At 41.0% G+C, this 21293-nt stretch overlaps 1 protein-coding gene across 4 annotated transcripts in view; it reads right to left on the bottom strand.

The window, feature by feature from the left end:
• Positions 1-2047: 2047 nt before the first annotated feature.
• Positions 2048-21293, bottom strand: part of Elmo1 (engulfment and cell motility 1) — a 526201-nt gene continuing 506955 nt past the window's right edge. For all 4 annotated transcript variants that reach the window (XM_051194660.1, XM_051194662.1, XM_051194659.1 and 1 more), the window contains 3 exons: positions 17936-18018; positions 8786-8863; positions 2048-3451 (listed from right to left, as the gene is read on the bottom strand). In XM_051194660.1, the coding sequence (XP_051050617.1) occupies positions 3251-3451; positions 8786-8863; positions 17936-18018 (362 nt within the window). In that variant the 3' untranslated portion in view covers positions 2048-3250. The remainder of the gene's footprint in view (positions 3452-8785; positions 8864-17935; positions 18019-21293) is intronic.

Consider the following 21293-nt stretch of genomic DNA (forward strand, 5'->3'; position numbering starts at 1 on the left):
GTCCCATTCAGAAGAAATGAAATTACCTTAAAAAATTATGTTATGTCTGATTATATTTGCGTATAGGACTATGCCGTGCATCCTTCTCTTCTGAACTTATTTTAAACTGTGGTTTTATTGTTTTAGCTCAGATCTTTCATTAAGTATGCACAGTTTTCATTTTCCAGATTTCCCTCTCTCCCTCTTATTGTTATAAAACAGGCTGGATTGGTCAAAACATGCCAATTAGTGACGAAGAACCTAGATTCAGAATGTTGGGAGTAACAAAAGAGAAGGAGAATGGGGGAGGGGGGGACAAGAGGACCTATTTTTGAGTACTGACAGTTTGCAGATATTTCATTTATACTCCCAAGTGATGAGCATTCCATTTTATAAGTTAATAAGAGGCTCACAGTGGTTAAATGGCTTGCCCCAAATGTTATTTTCTTTTTGGAGAAGTCCAATAAATACCACTATCTCATTATCTCATTTCATTATCCTTTCCGAAAATCTCTCTTTCTGCCTTTCTTCTTGATTTTAGCTATTGGCCCAGCCCTGTTATCTGCTTACTCATGTGTTATTCCAGAAGCCTGAGAGTCATCTGCACTTTCTCTCCCTCACTCCCTGCTTAATTAAGTCTCTGCTTCCAGCTCACACTGCCTCTTTGATGACTTCATCCCATTCCCCTTTCCAATTGCAGATTTGAAAGTCTGGGCCCCAAGGGTTCCTTCTTGGAACTATTTTAATAGCAACTTTGCTGTTATTTCTGCTTCCAATTTTTTCTGCAGATGGAAGGTAGGGTGGGAGGGAAGTTTGGAGGGGGAGAGGAGGCGAGGTAGGAGGGGGGCCTGGGATTGGTATGTAAAAAATAAATTAATAAATTAAAAAGAAAGGAGGGTAAATTCTGGGGTTCTACAGCACATGAGTGTGGATATAGTTTACAAGGTGTCATATATCTAGGAATCACTAGAAGAGGGGATTTTTGCTTTATAGTGTATTCACTATAGAGATATGATAAAAGGTTATAGCAATAGAGAGGTTTTATCACTGCTCAGTGTACATGTGGATCAAAACACTGTGTTGTCCACAAATTTGCAGGATATTAGTGTCAATGTAAAAGAGAAAATTCCCCCAAATTTCTACTTAATATACCAAGGTAGGAATGCCACAAGGGAATGAATTTTTCTCAGCCAGGTCACAGGATAGATGGATCACTTAAACTTCCAAGTAAAAAGTGGTATGCTTCTATTGGCTTTCTTTTATCTGACATCACATGACAGGTAGAACAATAGAGGATTCTGGCAGGAAGGGCATGCATGTTAATAAAATCCAAGCCTAAAGATGGAAGAAATGTCAACCTGACACTCAGGTGTGGGCACTCTGGTAGAAAGAATGACCCCTGTGACCCCTGTGAATGGCTATAGATTTTGTAATTTATGGCGCACTCTGGACCATGTCTTTGAGCCCAGGCCAATTTGTAATTGACCATCTTGACAGCCATAAAGAGCAGTGGCCTGCATGTGTCTCCAGCTTGGCTGCCAGTTCAGAGTGGTTTAGCTGCACCGTGCTGAGTTCTGTCATGCTTCTCAGCCCTTAGAGTTTATGATCCATATGATGCTTACTGGGGAGCTGACCTAGGAAGAATCTTTTGCCCTGCTCTGACCATAACTTATCAAATTCACTGTAATATTTACTTGGTTTTGGCTTAATTGATTTCAGATGTATGGGTCTGTATTCTTTCATTGTTAAACATGTTCCCTCAGTGCCAGTAGAATTAACCAGGCTAGCCATACAAACCACATAGTAGTAAGGGCAGCAATGAAGAGTGAACAGATCATATTTTTGTACTATGAATCTCATTTCCTCTGTAAGTTGGGATGTGCCTCCTAGAAAGGATATGGGTTATGCTTAGAGCTGATGATCAGTGCTTCTTCCCAAATGAACACCCACTCAAACAGCCCAGTTCAGGAGTCTGGAGGGACTGTCAGAGTTTACATCTCTAACAAGCTCCCAGGTGATGCTAAAGACTGAATAGCAAGCACTTACATTACTAAATCAAAACACCAGCTCCCCAACTCATCACATTTAATTTTATTCCACAGCATGTGTAAGGGAATGTTACTCTCAGGAAGATGTCTGGAATTAAAATAATTAAAAAACAAAACTGGAAAGTACACACATTTATGTATCTCTTCTTTTCATTAAATATATATCTGTTTGGCAAAAAAAAAAAAAAATGTTAGACTCTTTTATACAAAAACAAAGCCAAAAACAAAACAAAATAACCCAAAATCCTTGAAAGTTGTAAAGACCTATAATAATTACAACGATGTAAACTTGGATGTCTGACAGCTTGACCACCCTGGAGAATCCGGGTTGTAGCCAGAGCCCCAGGGAAGAGGTGACATGAAACCGCTGGATAGCAACAGCCAACCTTCTTAGAAGCGGCTAGGTTTAATCTATTTAAGATGGAGCAGGACTACTGACTTCATTTGTGCTTTCTGCTAAGGGGCTGGGAGCTTAAGGAAATGAAGAAGGCAGGTCTGGGCTGGGGCAAGGAGAGGAGGCCCAAGACTAGATAATGTGACAGAGAGGCTGGTCACGGTCATGGTCACAGTGCAGACAAGGAGCAGGCATGGGCTCTGTGGACTTTTTGGGAGACTTGATGCTGTAGAGGACTGTAATGAGGCTACTGCTGCTGCTACACATGAGACCAAAGTGGACCAGAGCAAGGCCAAGGCCAGGAAGGGAGAGAGAGGAGATGTGAAAGCGATCTCCACTCACATAGAGCTGATCCTGGAGAGAAGGTGGTGGCGGCCTTTGGTCTTCTTGTCCAGTAGCAGAACTTTTTACCCAATCCTGGCCTTAGGCATTTCTCTTCGTTTAGTGAGCAATTTGAGGCAGCTTGGGGCTAACTGGGTTTCCTACTCCAGGAAGGAGGAAGATGGATGGGAGGGTATGACCGCAGCAGGTTAGAATGAGAGGACTATTTGACTTTCTTACTAGTGGTGACTTTTGCTCATGACCCACCAGTGAGCTGTAGCAGTGGAGTGATCTAAAATACTGAGTCAGAAAGTGGATTCAAGGAGTAGTAAGATGCCAAAACAAGAGGGTCAAAAAAAAGCGAGGGCTAAAAATGAGGTCAAAGGAAGGGTTGACCCGCAGCTTCCCACCACCAAAGGACAGTCCCAACATGTTGGTAAGTTTGCGCTCCTCTGTGCTGATAGCTAGATCTTCCAGTTTGGGAGGAATGTGTCCAGGCCCAGCCACTTCAGTTACAGTCATAGACAAAGTCATAGTTACTGGGCTCCTTGGGGATGGGCGGAGGCGCATCTGGGATCTGGATGTTTTCTAGGTCCAACAGGCGGAGCTTGATCTCCATGCTCAGTAGGGTATCCAGGTCATTCCGTGTCAGTTCACTCAGCATGTCCTTCCCAAGCAGTGCATTCAACCCATCTGTCCAGATGCAATACTGGTGGGAAAGGAGGTGACAATGAACATCATTGATGACAATTATAGGACCAGGATTATTGGAACACAGCATATGCCAGGCTGTCTTAGGTGTTCATTTAATACCCATACCCGTGAAGCAGAGACTTTTATTATTATACATTTTTCAAGTTAAGAAAACCAAAGCATAAAGGAATGAAATGATGTAGGAGCAAGTGCAGTGGGAAGGATTGGAACTCAGGAAACCCAACTCCAGAAGCTTGTTCTTATATACAAGAATGTTTTCTTATGAGTTGGGAGTTGATGGAACACACCTTTAATCCCAGCACTTGGGAGGCAGAGGCAGGTGAATCTCCTTGAGTTCAAGGTCAGCCTGCTCTAACAGAGCTAGTTCCAGGACAGGCTCTGAAACAATACAGAGAAATCCTGTCTCAAAAAACAAAACAAAACAAAGAATGTTTCTTTATGGAACACAAAGAATTGGGTTCCTTTGCCTATGCAGTATGATAGTGCTATTTAAGATGAAGGTGGGATTTATACCAAATATGCCTGTACTTAGCAGCACCTCAGGCTGCTTTTCTTATCTTGGTACTCATTACAGTTCCTTGTTGACAACTCAGTTTCACTGTGGAGCCAAGGTAGCCTTTGTGTGTTTTAGCAAAATAGAGCTAGAAAATAGCCTTCAGTTGCCCATTGTTTGATAACCAAAATATCTAATATCTTTGGTTATCTTAGGAAGTTATAGGATGACTGCCTATCTGGACCTCCTGTGTCTAGGTCTCTAGTGCTCAGAACTTTGAGTGATTGATCCCTGTGGACATCATCTCATTTGGAAAATACTCTGGAGTATATTAAGGGCTTTTTTTGTTGTTGTTTTGTTTTGTTTGTTTCACAAAATGAATGAGTCTTTTCCTCATCAGCAGACTGTGAAATTCTGGGGAGAAGGAACCATGTCTCATTTATTTGAAAACCTACATTATTCTTGGAAGACTCCCCTTCAGTGGGTGGAGTTCTGCTCTAACTTCTAAAGAGAATCATTGGTGCCTGGAGAAAGCCAAGACCTCAAAAAACTTCCCGTATATTGGATGCTGATCATTTACCTGTTAACTGGTCCTTGGTCCTATATAGGACTCTATGATGACAATTGTCCTGCTTCTCCCTGGCTTGGAATTTCTTCTAACATTTGTTCTAGATTCCATTCTTTCCTGTATTTGCTGGGTCAAGTTGCAATTCCGGATATTAATGAGCCAAAGCACTATGTTTGTGGTTACTTAGGCTGTGTTCTACCATGTGATAGTGCATTTCAACAGAAGAAACCACTGTGACATGAAGGAAATTCTGCCACGACACATATCAATGACACTGGTGTGAGCCATGTCTGAGAAGATCAGTGTTAAGCTATAAAGACTTCTTTCTCCTTCAGCTCTGTGATCTCAGATTCAAGGGTGGTGCTTCTAAAAGCCCAAGTGTGCTCATGGATATCTTGGCAATTTTCTGACCATATCCAACCAGATATCTGCTCACAAATTAGGGAGAGGAACAGGGAGATAACCAATTATTGGTTAGGGGTGAGGAGACTTTATTTGTAAGAGCTTCCCAGATCATCTTGACAAACATCCAGGTGTGGTTGCTATTGAGTCCTGTGCTCCAGAAGACCTTCATAGCTTTTTACAGCATGTCACAATGATCCCTAAGTCTTGGGACTATTGTCCTTGAACAAAGCCTTTTTAGTCTTGGCCTCCTTCCTGGTACAGATTAACCTACAGGAACATTCCTTTTGAGAAGCAGCAGGCAATGCCCTTTTTCATAAAAAAAAAATTACACTGACCAATAAATAAAAGCCTTGTACTACTGAATTTGAGTTGGAAATCTTAGCACTAATTCATGATATATTTTATGGTAAGAATCTCACCTTTAGCTCTGTTTTCCAAAAGGTCCAAATGTTATAACCACATTGTAATAATTTTATCTTTTTACCAAGATTCTGGTGGCTAAATACTAATTCCTAGTAAAAGTAACTAGGCTTGACAGAGAAAAGTCAGAAAAGGTACAAGGTGAACCTGGACTATCTTGTCCTACCAGAAAAGCAGAAAGCCAAAGACATGGAGTCATGTCATTAAGAGTCATATGACTTGATGTATACACTAGCCAGGATAGGGTAACCTAGATGTTAATAATAAAGACAGCAACAACATATAAAGATGAAAATATGTTTAAATTTTTACTTCATAATGATACTCAAATACCAAACAAACCTTCGTGATCCTCTTTAGGACATGCTTATTATCTTAAAAATTTATGATGAAAGAATCAAGTATTTGTCCTCTCATCATGTATTCCAATTTTAGGATATACAAGCAGTTGTTGAGATCTGATTCTCCTTATATCTTTCACTAATAAATAATTGGATGACAGAATTGAGATGTACCGTTTTGCAAACTCTAGTGGACCCAAGGATTAAGCAAAAGTAATTTCTCTGTGGATGCTAGTTTTTATTTTTTTTTTTTAAAGAGGCAAGATAACAAAAAAGAAAACACCACTGGTGTTACTTAAAATCTGAGGCTGAAATAAATTAGACTTCTGACTAAGAGTATTAGTAAGATACTTGGGAAAGATAGATACTTTAATGGTGCTGCAGCTTGAGGTAGACAGAACACCCATGTTTCATAGCTGTCCACATCCTACTCCCAGAATCATAGAACAATCTTAGGCTATATGGAAAAATTAAGGCTGTTGCCAGTTGGCTGTAACAGTGAGATTACTTAAGATTATCTAGGTGATCCAGCGTAATTCCAAAGGCCTTTAATGTCAGAGAGAAAAGAGTTCAGAAGGCTGAAAGATAATGGATTTTACTAAACAGGAAGTGAGAATGATTTGACGAAAGAACTCAAGTTGTCATTGATGAAACTGATGGCGGTCAAGGATGCAGGTGATCTCGGAAGTAGAAAAAGATAAGGACACAAGTCTCCCCTGAGAGTCTCTGAGAAGGAATGCAGTCTTCTGCCTCCTTGATGTTAGTCCAAGGAAACTCACAGTAGACAGCTGCCCTCCAGAATGACTATAAATCTGTACCATATTTAATAGGGGCAGGTACAGAGAGGCACAGGTTATCTATAATTATCCTGTGTGCATAAGTACAAATGGACATGTACGTGTGTGTGCATGTGTGTAGCAGTTAAAGCAGTAGAGAGAGAGAGCTTTGTGTCTTTATGTTTATGTATGTGTGTGTGGGTGGGAGAGAAAGCAAGTGTGGAGCAGTTAAAGAACAAGAGAGAGTAAACCTTTGTGTCTTTGTGTAACTCTGTCTGTCTGTCTCTCTCTCTCTCTCACTCTCTCTCTCCCTGTGTGTGTGTGTGTGTGTGTGTGCGCACATGTGTGTCACAGGATGGAAGTGTCAGTGCTCACCTTGCCCTTTGTTTAAGACAGGGTCTCTTCTTTGTGGTTCTCTGCTGTGCATGCCAGGCTAGCTGGCCCATGAACTTCTGAGAATTTTCCTTCTTCCATCACACTGCAGAAGCACTGGGGTTACAGGCGTGTCCTGTAGTGCCTGGATTTCCCATGGGTTCTAGGTATTAGAACTCTGGTCCTCACATTTGCACAGCAAAGGCTCTGCCCACCAAGCTATCTTTCCAGATCCCTGTTATTATCTTTTCATTCAGTTTGGGGAGGTGTCTTCACCACTACTTGATAAATGAGGACATATGTAACAGAACTTCCTTCTAGTTTATGTAGCAAGCATGAGAATAAAATTATACTAGATGTGCAAGTGTTTTGAAGAAATTGAAAGTGCTCATAAGCACATTGACTCTAAAAGGAGTGGCAGCTATGCTGAAACACACACATGCACATACACACACTTGCACGCGCGCACACACCTACACCCACACACACACACATATCCTTGGCAGTCCCAAAGCATTTTTTTATATCTGAAATTAATACACATACTGAGGAAAATAGCTTGGCACTGACTTAAGTAACAGCCCAACTTCTTCTATTTTTGGTCATTTTCTATGTCTCTTATATATCTTGAATACGCTGGCCTGTTCATCACCACAACTTTATTTAAAAACAGGAATAAGAGGCTATGTATCTATTTTCAGACAGATGAAGACTAAGTCTTACCCTTCTGCAAACTAAATGTCAAGTGACACAGAATTATATTTAAGCACCATTCTAAATGCAGGATTTGTGTATAATCCTACCTCTTTCTTTGGGATGGATAATTTTATTCAAAACCTTCAAACCATTGAAAACCAGACACTAAATACCTTTCAAATGCACTGAATCTCCTCAGGGAAATGAGAACAAAAGTCAGATTCCATTAAAATGTTCCTTTCCTTCTAAAAGCTGTTTGTGCAGTTATATGCAAAACAAAAATTTGAATGGTATTATCTAAAAATAAAGTTTCAAGCATGATGTTGGGGTCCAATTTACAAGAAAAAAAATGTTAAATCAACCATAACTGCTACTTTATTTTACAAATGCATTTTTCTAGACTTATGCTAAATATTTTAAATATAGCTGACAGTGTGCTTCAAGAAGAGGAACAAATTATACATATAACAAGATGTCAAAAAGGAATAAAAGCATCTTGGAAATAAAATTCCAACAGCAGAGACAGCCATAAACCTCTTAAAATAGCTTGAGACTTGGTAGAGAAACTACTTCATCAGATGGTCCTATGAACAGAGATACCATTTTATCTGGGGAAGCTCTAGAGCAAAGACTAAATATTCAGTATGCATCAAAGCCCTAGCCAGGACCGCCTCTTCCTCTGGATTAGTTAAGCCCTTGCTGAGCCTGAGTCATTTGTACATCAATTTTCTTTATGACCATTCTACAATTTAGATTCTGAATATCCCCCAAAGGCTGTGTTAAAGGAGAGTTATTAGGAAATGCTAGACCTTTCAGAATTGGCCCCAATGGAAAGAGTTGGGTATTTGGAGGATATATCCCTGAAGGAGAATGTTGAGACACTGGGCCTTTCTGCTCTCTCTCCCTCCTTGTTGCCACGAAGTGAGCAGATTCCACCTCCATGTGCTCCTGCCACTCATCTATCTGCAGCTGAACATAGACTCAAAATCAGAGGTCATATGTACACTTTTATTCCAAGTGACCTTGGGCATTTTGTTACAGTAAAGCTGGGTAAGACACATGGTTGATGACTCAGCTGCTAAGAATTCTGAGTTGTTGTGGCTGGTGGTTGTTTAGGTTTGTGTTCCATGTCAACAGAACAGCCTTTTCTCCATGATTTCCACAAGCAGCATTCTACAAGAAGTGATACTTCTTCATTTCTAGAATGTTTCCTTCTTAATTTTTCTCTCATAAGTTAACATGTACCAAGACCCCTTACCTCATGCTTGTCAGGAGCAATAAAATTCAGTTGGCAATTTGAGTCATACAAGATGGAGAAAGCAAGTTCAAGCACCTCCTAGGAGAGAGCAGAGAAAACACCACATAAAACAAAACTGGAGTTTTTAATACTACAAATGGTTGAGCTTAAACATGGAACATGGTTTGTCTTCTGTCTGGAGAAGAAGAGCCTCCACAATGAGGCTGGTGGGAGGAAGGGATGTTTTTCTCCAGGTTCCCAGCATCAGTCCTCCTCTGGATGCAGCACAAGCTTGCACAAACCATCTCACATTCAGAAGAACACAAGTACCATGCCTTTATGGGGCAGGATTTTGAGAGCTTGATGGCATATGGCCAAAACTGTGGATCTCATTCCAAGAAGATAGAGAGGTAGTAAACTTTTTAATTAGCGGCATTAAGAGCTGATCAATCTTAGTCACTCCTAGCAGAAAGAAGCCCATAGAGGTATGAATGCCCCAAAATATAGATGTTATTCCAGAGGTAATGAGACTTCTGGGTAAACCACTATCTTGATACCTATCATTGGACACATGAATCCAAGATTTATCCACTAAGGCATAGGGTATAGATGAACATCATAGATGCCAGTGTGAGACAACAGACTTAACCTGTTTTCTGAATGCAGACTATGGGCCAGACCCATAGTGCCAAATATTGAAGGACACTTTCATTTCTTTGTGGCTGGATAAATTTGGCTGAAACACTGAATATCATATTAAATACATATATGTCTGTGAGAGGATTTGCCTTTGCCAAGTGACTGACTTTAAAAAGCCCCAGAAAGAATATTTCAGATGAATTAAAGAATTCTTCCAGAATAACCTCTGAAGACCTTGTGTTAGATGGATCCACTCTGAACACAGCCGGCTGTCAAGCTATTGTGACTCTCATTGAATTCTTTGTCTGGCTTACCTCCAACTGTCCTCTCACTAGGAGGGGGCAGTTTTGCTCTGAGCCTAGACTGCCATGCATCTCACATTCAAAGGGTCCCCTCACTCTGCCAGAAATAGAAACCCTGGAAGAGAAGGCTGCTGAGTCATGGATGCTCGCCTGTTTAAACTCCTCTCTTCATTTCTTATTCACTTTCTTCCTCGGCCTTCCATTCAGGCTTTAGTGAAGTTTTGCAGTAATCAAACAAGTAAGCAAGCACATTTTCCATCAAGGCTGGAGATCCTGTTTTGATAGCTATCTCAAGGCCTTTAAATTTATAGTCAAAATAGCAATAGTCATATGAGTGGTATGATAAATTGATGCCATCTTTAAAAAAAGTCAATAAAACAACATATATCAGCAACCAGGAATCCTACTCCTGGGAGTATTTTTAAAAACCCCAAGCAAGCCAAATTACAATATTATTAATTGTAAGAAAGTTAGGAGAAATTAAATCTCTCCTGTTCCTTTGGGTATTAAGGAAATCACAAACAGCAAGATAATTATGAAGGAGGGTCTGTCTGATGTTACATGAAAAAGGGCAGAAGAAATGTCCCTATTGATCACAGTTGTGATAATGGAGAGTCATTCATCAGGAGAACTCAGACTCATACCTGAAAGCCTAGAGAGAAAGGAGGGATGGCTTTGCTTTAAAACTCTAGGTACAGGAAGTCTCTTCGCAAATAAACAGGACAACATGAAATTCTGCCCAACCCTGTGCAACAGCTGTGACAACACTGGTGTGAACAGCACATAGCCAAGATGCATGCCCTTTTCTATGTGCTGAAGCCACTGGCAACCAAGATGTGGCAGCTGAGATGTGTAGAAAGTAAGAAGGGAGACAGGCAGGAGCACAATGACCTTGGGCTTTGCCCTCCTTTGGCATGCATATGCTTCTCAGGACAAGAAGGATCTGAGCTGTCATGACCTAGATTCCTGATAAATACAGGCAGGAAATGGGAAATTCGTGAGAATGTCAATTCCCACTCTAATCTCACCAGGGCTGCTAGGAGGGGTAGGAGGAATTAATTCTCTGAACTGCAGCCTACATGAAAGGGTGCCATCATTTTTAATGGGTTTTATTGACACTGCTGGCTTGCTGTCACTGAGTCATTGGTGAAGGTCAGCTCTCTGGCACATCAAAAAGGGAGAATGCAAAGCTAGGAGCAATGGCACCTCTCAGGCCAACACTCTAGAAACTGCTACCTGTCCAAACTGTCCATAAGGGAGAGAGGCTCCAGGTGGCAGCTGAACAGGCTGTCACAGATCTGGGGCAGTGGTTCCCTCTGGGCTTACACACACACACACACACACACAGATACCTAATACATCAGGGCTTTGCTGTTCACTACTAAAGGTCTTCTGTTCCTTCTGGACAAATTATCTAAAAACCTAGATGTCATAGCAAGTCATCTCCACCCTGGTCCATTGACGCATGGTGCCTCTTTTCCTTGGCCAGGAAGGCTTTCAAGGGGCCTGGATGTGGGGAAGAGATGGGACAGGAAAAGCTAAACATTCCCCCACCCGCTGAGGCCTCTGAACTCACAATCTCACACTTGGTCCTCTAGCTCTGGGACTTGTGACATGGAGAGTCAGGAGACACTCAGAGAAACAGTGCATAAGGAGGCATTTGATTATGCATTCTTCCATGGGTAGATGATGGACTGATTTTCAGTGTACAATGTTGGCTCCCAGTTTCATATCACTTTGGGGAACTTAACACATTGGCCATTTTCCCCAGAGCTCATTTAACCATGCAGGTTCTCCATCTACCCAGCCACTTTATGGGTGAAGTGTTTTGATGGAAGACACATGATATTGTTTGGAATATATGTAGATGTTAAATACAACCACAGATGTAGTAGATTTCACACCTGCTCATCTACACACTCATGAACTTTGAGTTTCTATTTTAAAAGGAAGAAAAGCCATCTCTTATCCATGCAGCAGAGACTGCCTTCTTCACAAGCATGATCCTCTCAAACCTGCTCCCATTTATCTAAACAGCTCCACAGTTCTTCAAACCCCCTTCTTTAGCTGTCCCTGTCTAATTCTTTCCTAGGCAGAGCTACTCTTTTCCACAAGGAAGTGTACTGGGACCTCTTTACGTAACCTCTGTGTTTATTTTCTTGAGACACGTGATAAAATATAACTATGTTTACACATAAATCTTAATCCATTGAACACCTTGAACTGGGACTGGATCATATTAATCTCTATATTCCTAGTGCCTGGCAACAAAGAAGATGCTCAATACACTCAGTGAATGAATGATGAAGTCAATCAGAGATTTTTAGTTAAGATGAATGCTATATCAAGTTTTCATAGAATATGCTTCTTATTTTGGTTGGAAAATCACATGGCAAGATAGAGGCTGGGCTCTGTGAAGTGGTCAGGGAGACATAAGTAGACAGAGAAAGCAAAGCAGGGTCTCTGAGATAGCAACTTCTTTTTCCTAAAAGACACTGTAAGGAGAAAGGTAGGGAGGCATGGAGTAAACATCTAAATAAGAACAACAGGGGGAAGGGGAGGAATTCAGTGGCCCTACAAAATACCCAAGCTAGTGTCTACTTTGTGGACTCCAGCCTCAGGCTTCACTCAGCCTGAATGGGCAGATGCATGCAGATGCTAACTAAATGAGTGACAAGACTAAGTCATTAGCAGTTTTCTTTGAACTAAGTCCCTCATTTCTGGATGCTAATACCTAAGATGGCCTTGCTTGCAGTTAGGCTCACAGAAAGTCCTGCTGCACAGTTTCAGAAACTGCACTCTAGCTGCAAATACTGCCCCAAGAGCTAGCACTGTATCTTGGCTCTAGGACACCAGGCAGAGATGGGCACACTTTTGGCTGGCTCTTTCTTACCTAGAAGTCCCAAAAGGGGTAGGGGAGTGTCTCTGGAGTCCTGGAGAAATGTGTGTGGGTGTGCAGCTGAGGTTGAACTGTGGCTTTTCTTCCCATTTTTTGACACTTCCTGAAGAATAAGGTCTATGGATAATGTTAATATTACCAGTAATGTTCATGTGTATGCAAGCAAAAGAGCCAAACTGATGGATGGGGTATTGATGTTCTCATCCATCATGTTAGGCTGGAAGTGACAGGAGAGGCTGGAACACCTGCTAAACACAGGAATCAGCTTCTACTTATGGTCAGGTGTGTCTATTTACAATAGTGTGCCCTACCCACCCATCTGTCCATTTCTCTGTACAGCAACTTTCTGTAGTTTATCCATCCGTTCATCTTTTAAGAGCATCCTGAAAATTGTGAAAACACTTTAAGAAATATCATTTGCTTATTTGTGAGGGACATGTAGTTAGAAAGAAGGCCAAGGCTACACGTGCAAGGTATTCTTGATATCCTATCTCCACATCTTTGTCCATGTTGGTGACCTGAGTTTTCTTCCTCTTTCCTCTTTTCATATATTATTTATGATTTATGAAAGCTTACCTGAGGGTTCAGAATGCAAAGCTAGCCACAAGCCATAGAGGTCAGGCAAGGTGATACACACCTTTAATCCCTGCAACCATACTAGCAGGCCATAGAGCTGGGCAGTGATGGTACACAACTTCAATTCCAGAACTCGGGAGAGGCAGATGGATCTCTCTGAGTTCAAGGCCACCCTGGCCTACATAAAGAGTGAAGAGTAACAGAGCACATGGCTTTGATCCCAGCACTTGGGATCACATGCCTTTAATCCCAGCACTAGGGAAGTAGAGACAGGAGTGATATGGCTGGGTGGAGAAAGGAATATAAGGCAGGAGGAGACAGGAACTCAGAGCTTTCACCTCTGTGGATTCCTGGAGATAGCATTGTCACTGAGGATTTATGGAGACAGGATAGCCATTTCAACTTGGTGGAGGTTTGGCTCTACTGGTTTGGTTGCTTTGATTTTCTGATCTTAAGCTTGAAGCTTGAACCCCCAAAAAAGTCTCAGGGTTTTTATTAATTGTGTTATAGGCTACAACATAATCAATTTTCTGTACCTTTTAAAATTGAGTTTGTTGAGTTTGCTCCTATTTTCAGTTTCATTATCTTATCTCTAATTTCTATTCATTTATTTCTTATTAAATCTCTCTTTTCTAGTGTTTTATGATAGGGGCATTAATGATTTCAGAGCTTGCTTTTCTTCTAAGTACCTAATATAAATCTCCTTATAAATGATGCTTTTGCTGCCTCCCACATACTTGTTTTTTGAATTTTATATGGCTCGATACACATAATTTCTCTTAGGACTTTAATGCATTGGTTATTTAGACATGTTGTTAATTTCCAAATATTTGCATTTATAGTCTCATTTTGTTATTGATTTCTTCTTTAATTCTACTGGGACCCAAGAATATGTTTTATAAGATTATTGTTCGGAAAAACTTAAAACATTTCATTTCTGTCATGGTGAAAACAAAACAACAGATTTTATGGCCCAATTTCGATCTTGGTGAATGTTTTCATGAGCTTGAGAAGAATGTGTATTGGGCTTCTGGCTGGATCATTCTGTTGAAGTCAATTAGATCTAGTTGACTGATTGTGCTGTTCACAGTACTAGTATCCTTTTGATTGCCATCTTGCTTGATCTTCTATTGGTTACTGAGGCAAGATGCTGAGATGTCCTTTCACTTTGTCAGTTTCTAGACTCAGGTATTTTGATACTTCTTGTTAAGTTCACATATGTGTAAGGTTGTTGTGTCTTCTGAGAGAAACAGTCCTTAATAATATCCTCTAACCCAAGGTCTCATCTCTGTAAGGTCAATAGAGATACCCCAGCTTTCTTTTGATTAGAATCAGCATGGTGTGTCTTTCCCCATCCCAATACTTTGAACCTATATTGAAAGTAGGGTTCTTACAGATAGCATATAGTTTATAATTTAACAAAAAATCAGTTTGTAGTGGCTGTGCATTCTCCATATGCCTTTTGCCATGACAGTAGCTCAGAGATGGCCTCCCCAAATCACTACCCAGCCACTTCCAGTGTCTACAAATGGGGTGCCACCTGAGGCCCTGTAGGCAAGAGGCCATAGCAGGAGCTGATGATTTCTAGAATGTCTGGTGACAAAGGAATTTCTGTGCTCCCCGAATCAGATGACCTTCCAAATGGATGGGGCCATCCATGAAGCACTGTGCCAGCTGTGAAGATATGAGGTACACATTCTCCCTGGAGTTTCCCAGCTCCTGGCTCTATAACCACCCACAGCGTTCCTCACACCCTGCTACCATCCCAATGTGGACTCCAGGGCACCATCTGCCTGGACATCTGTAAGGATTAGTGACCTGCCCTGCATGAGGTCAGAAGCATTTTGTTCTTTATCAGGACCCTGCTAGGAGAACCCAACACAGCTCTTTGAACACAGATGCTGTTGAGCTCTGGAAAATCCTCACAGCTAAGAGCCCCAACCCCAACTGTCCAGCCATCTCTCCCCACCCCCTGCCATGGTGTCACTGTTTTTCCTTGGACAAAACTAAGGTCTATCCTTTCCCTTACTTATGTATAGGTCTCTGTTTCTTGAGCAGGGGTGTTATTTTTGTTTTATTTCTTCTTGTTCAAATTAAGTTTGCCTTTACAATGCATATTAAATAAGTATACTTGGATCATCTTTGTCTAAAAATCAGTTTGAAAAGTGTTGTCTTTTACTTGATGTACTTAGATTATACTGGAAGTTATCAGTGAAGCATTTAGATAAACATGAGTATGTTGGCAACACTATCTGTCATGTTCCCCCTCCTTTGGCCTTCTTTTTAAACATGAGCATGACAGTTGGTTTTTTCTGTCTCTTTAATTTAGTTTCTATTCATTCTACCTATCCACTTGTTTTAACCATGCAATGCTCTTACCACTATGATCTTCATAGTAGACTTTTGCATAGGTGGCTAAAATGCTAATATTTTTATTTTATTTTCACCTTTTTGTTCTCTGGTACTACTCTTGCTTTTATCTGGATCTAAGTTACTAGTCCTTATCATTTCTATTCTGACAGAACCAATTCATTTGAACACTACTTGTATAATGTTGACTTTATCTATGATAGCCCTTACTATTTTAAATCATAGTTATAACTTTCCAACCTGACAAGCCCTACATCTGTGTCATTCTGGTAAAAGCCATATGACTTGCACAATCTAAAGAGAAACCAGAGCCCTGATTCAGACGATTGCTTTATTTCTGCAGGCTGTCCCACCCTAGGGAATGAGAGTCAGGCCTTTAGAATGGTAATTTATGTTAATATAGCAAGAAAATTGGGCTCTGGTTTTTCTCTTGTATGCATATGTGTGTGTGGTATATATGATTAACTGTATATGCATGAGTGTTCATATGTTTGAGATCACATGTGTGTGCTTTCTGGTGTACATGCATGTGTGTGCACATGCATCTGCAGGCTCAAAGCTGACACTAGGTGTCTTCATAGATCATGTTCCACATTAGTTATGGCCACAGGGTCTCTCACTAGACTTGCCACTTGGTTCAGCTTCTTACTGTTAGGAGGAGAGTGACATCCCTCAAGAACTTCACATGCTGGGTCTTCTCTGGGAAGTAGGGGAACTTCTCTGAAAGTATTGTACAGAATTCCCTGTTCCTAGTCAGCATGTTCAAGTCCCGGCAGACTGCTCTACTGCCAGCCTGCCCCCCTAGCCTTCTGGGTTAGACTCTTGTGTTGTGAATTTCTTTACAAGGCTTCCTGCTCAGTCCCAGTGTTAGATAACCAGGAACCTCCCTGGAGACAAGCAGAGCCTGTGCTTTCTGAGACTGAAGAGAGAACACCTGGCACTTGGAACATATGGAAATTCCTGCTGGTGCTGAAGAAAGTCAACCCCACAGAAGGCAAACCATGAAATCTTGGGCTCCTTGCCACAGTTTATAATGCTCTTTGGAGTCTAAGAACAACACCATCCTTGTCTCTGACATGGAAACCCCAAAGGTGCTATACAAGAGATCACCCAAAGTCTAGAGTCTCCAGCATCCCTCCGTATTACTATGCTTGTCACTGGAGCACCATCTAGGCTTGTGCTGTGATGGACTTAGCAATGAAGGAATGCATATGGACTTGAGTTGAATTGTATCTATACATGACAAGGAGCAATAATCTTGAAAGCAACAGTTTTGCCTTTATCTTTCCCTTCTAGCATCCTGAACAATACTCTCACAGGACTTCTCGTTTTCTTTGAGCATAGTCTTAGGACAGTGGCCTTTGTATTTTCATTTGGAATCAGAAAACAGGGGCCATTTATGTTAGTCTTGACAGATAAGCAGAAAATACTGGTGTTTTTGTTCTTCTTAGACACTGTTTATAGAATCAAAGAACTCAATTATTGATTCATGCTCCATTTGGCACCCAGATGTCTAGAACAGCCAGGTAAATCTAGATTTGATTTATTTTGTTTTGTTTTTGAGACAGGATCTTGCTTATGCAGTCCAGGCTGGCTATGATTTTCTTGCCTCATCCTCCCTTGTGCTAGGATTACAGGGGTGTGCCACCACACACAGCCATTTTTTTTTTAATGAATGGTATATAACACAAGATGCCAATGGGTATAAATAAAGAACTGGCTCCTTAATGTACCCTCTGACCTAGAACACAGGACATTTTCTGTCTTTCTAGACTGTGTTTCCACACTGTTTTCACATAAAACAATGCGGACCATCATGGTGAAACCTTGCTGGTAAACTAGAAAGGGATGCAGAGAAATGTTGCACTATTAATGGGTACCTAAGCATGCTACTTTCTGTGATGCTGAAGGGTATATGGACTCAATGTTTCCTAATACTGTTTGAGACAGTTGCTGTTTGGCCTGTCTCAGGGTTCACTGAGACTCTGGTAAAGCCTTGTAGGGAGAGGGAATACCATGAACAAGAGGTGAGAAGAGGTCTATAGAATGGATGGGGATGAGCAGAGAAGGCTCATACAAAGACAGAAGAAAACCAGACATTGCAATTTCTAGAGTTAAAAGTAGACAGGAAGTGAGGCAACAAGAGAGAGCAGGCATTACGAAAGTGATCAGACAGAGACAGAGTGAGGGCATTAGAACAGGAAGGAATGGATCAGGAAAGGAAAAAGGAGAGCTGGGATGTATAACTCTTCATAAAATAACCTTGTTTCAATGGTGAACCCTCCCATACATGCATGTACATTTCCATAAGTGAAGGCTGGGATCATTATGATGGCTCACTGCATTGTACAGAAGCAACCATTTACAATGATCTAGAAATCATACCTTGTTTTGTTTAAGGGCACCTTTCTCTTTCATGTGAGGGCAGTCCTTTCCCGTCACCACTGCTTTGATATCTGCCACCGGCACTGCAATTCATAAAAATAATGAAAGTTATGACACCATTAAAAGCTTCAATGTCAATAAAGGAGCAAAGGTACTCATTGAGTCTGCCACCATGGTTGGCACTGCCTGAAGCCACCACAAAAAGAGAGAAGAACAGAGTCAACAAGAGGAAGCAGTCAGGCAGTGTCCAGTAATTGGACACTCAAGCATATTATGTTCTGCTTTAAAAAAAAAGTATCTCTAGCATGCAAGTTCCATTAATATAATTTGGTTCACTAAAACCTAAAACAGCACCTATCATAGTGCTATTGTAAGTGATGGTATTATAATAGAGGCAGCAGTGGGTAATAGTGGTTATGACAATATAGGTGGCACTAGTACTGATACTGTGGATCCATGTGTGCTAGCAGCAATACCAAATGCTTCATATGTATTGATACTGCTAGCTAGCATTTGCATCTACATTGTTTGTTTCTGAGTGGTGAATAGACAGAGCAGGCAGATCGAACCCAAATCACCTAACTGCACAGTTCAGAGCTCTGTTCCCAAATCTCTCCTTTTCCCAAATTGTTGATTTTCCTAGCAATTCTCTAAGGTAGGTTTGGCTGTCCTTGTTCAACAGGCAATGGAAATAAACTCAAGAAAATAAAGGAAACTTCCCTTTCTGATGGAGCCTTTGGAAAATAATGCAGTTAGGTAGAATGATGTTATCTTATGTCTTGCTGAGCAGTAGGAGGAAGATAAGAAACAGAAAAGTCTTTGCATTCAAAATAATCTTTAAGACCAAACGAGAGGGATAAGGACAAGTAGGATGCTTCAGAACCTTGATTTCAAAACAAAACACTAAGCTATCAATTCTTCTCCAATCACAAATATTCCAGTCCCACAATAACAGTGAATCTTGTACTTGCTGACTAGCTCATCTCTGCCAAAAGAGGGCTGTAAGCAGTCAATTCCCTATACTTTCTTAAAGGTGAACGTGATGGCAGATTTCATAGTTAAATCTGGTCATTTTCACTGAATAAGGTTGATAGCAAATGACAAAATTATAAGTTTACAGAACATTAAAACAACAGATCAGGAGGGTCCCTTAAAAGCTGATGTCCAAAAACAGCCCTACAGACTACAGCTAGGATATCTGAATCTTCTTCGAATCCCCCAAGACAGCGCCCCTTACCAGCAGGAAGTAGTTTGGAAAGAACGATGCCCAAATTCCCAAATATTGTGTATAAATGTTTGTTTTCATTTAATTGGACTTTGTTATATAAAATTAAATAAAAAAAAAAACCTTACCGTTTTAAACAGAGAATCGGGCTTAAGCTCTGTATCATGTGCTTAAATTCGAATTTAAAAATTTTAGTAACCTTCAATTATATGAGTCATTTTAAGTTTCATCATAAAAAAAAAAAAGCTGATGTCCAAGGATTACTAAGACTAGTACAGAACTTTGCCTAAGTGTGGTAATGTGACCAGAGCTCTGAAACTCAGAGAGGTGTGCATGTAATAAGCTCTTCCAGAACCTCTGGAGGTTTCTTCACCATCTACTTCATGTTATCAGTTCCTTCACCACATAGTCTTGATTCTAGCACATTGTGGTCCATAGTTGTATTCAATTTCAGTATCAAAACCTGGCTTCTCCTTCTTCCAGGCATGAGGAAGACAATGTTTTCCAGAAACATTGTGACTAGCTCTGGCCAATGAAATATAAGAGGAAATGCCTATATAGACTGAGGTACTAAAAAGTCCCTGTCTTTCTTATGTGTTCCATTCAGCTGATGCAGGTACGGATGGCAAAGGAGAAATTAGGTTTTGGCCCCAAGGGACTGGTGCCATTGTTCCTATCACCATCACAGGTAAGAAATATTTTGCTGGCCTAAGCCTTGGGGATTTAGGGCCGCCTGCTCATGTACCACAGTATAGCAGTGTGGCCTCTCCTGAATGGGTCAACCCTATACCTCAGATGCCTTCTTTCTCTGGCCCTCTCCTGGCCTCCTTAGATTAGGAATCTTATAGGTGGCTATGATTCCTGAGCATACCTTGAACACTGGCTTCAGGTTTCACAAGTTCACTTTCATAAACAAGGACTAGCCTTGCTGCTATATGGCTGAGCTGTCTGCAGGGCATATCTGAACACTAGGAGAAGTTGGTTACATTTGCAAGTGAAATACTGAAGGGAGTTATAAATCTAATTAGCAAAACAATAAAAAAAACCTCCTAAAGCATCATCTGGAGTTTGAATCAGAAGTACATTGTAGAAAATCCGTTGTTATGAGATATGAAATGCTTAATGAACTCCACAGTGTCTATCCTCTACAAAAGTAAGTTACCCCTTGGCTTTGAAAATATATAGAGCGGGACCAGGAAAATACAAAACTGCCAAGGACCAGTCTTTTGACTCCTTAATGCAAAGGCTTCATAGAAGGAAGTCTCTTTTCACAGGATATTATGGCAGTACATATTTTATATTTAAATAGCCATTGTCCCCTTTCAGGGAGATAAGCAGCCACATCGCTCATGGTATTGTGACTAAAAACACAAAATTCTAAAAATACTGTCAACTTTGAAGAGCTGCCATTCCCCCCCCCCCCCCGCATCTTTTGTCTAGCTGCACTGGAGGCTTACACATGAGGAGACCAGAGTCCTCTCTGGTCCAGGGGCGGAAACAGGGCTCACACTCACACTGAGGGGAGCTCATGAGGGCTTCAAAGACAAGCTGGCTTTTTGATCTGGTCTTCTTTACATGGCAAAAATATAAAGAAGCAGGGCATGGAGCTGGGAGAAACAGATTGTCAATGAAAGCAGCAGCAAGCACCCTTGCTCTGGGGTATGCCTGCATTTCTCACAGTTACTTAGCTTAGGAAGGGTGGGGAGGAAGTAACCCAACACTTCCCATTTTGCAGATGGGAAGTCTAACCTCCAAGAAGAAGAATCCCTTATGCAATGTCACACAGCTAGCTAGGGACAGATCTGGTCTTAGTGCTTCATGCTCCCTTACTAGGCCACTGTCCTTTTGTGTTTGGAAGGTGTCAGCACCATATAGAGAGCAGCAGCCACAAATGTGGGCTCCACTCCAAATACATTCAGGGAACTCCTTGTTGGTGTCTTGGGAGAAACTTTAATTATGATTTAAATGAGAAATATTACTAAAAAAATAAATGCAGTCATTATGATGAAAACACTTTCAGCTTTGTTTTTCTGGGGCCACATCAAGACAAACAATCTCCAGGAAGCGGTTCTATGCCTTCTATACATTCTGTGTGCAGATACCCTCAGAAGAAGTGTCTGTGACAGGCGGGTG

This window comes from Phodopus roborovskii, unplaced genomic scaffold (assembly GCF_943737965.1).
Source record: "Phodopus roborovskii unplaced genomic scaffold, PHOROB, whole genome shotgun sequence".
In the NCBI taxonomy this organism is placed as follows: domain Eukaryota; kingdom Metazoa; phylum Chordata; class Mammalia; order Rodentia; family Cricetidae; genus Phodopus; species Phodopus roborovskii.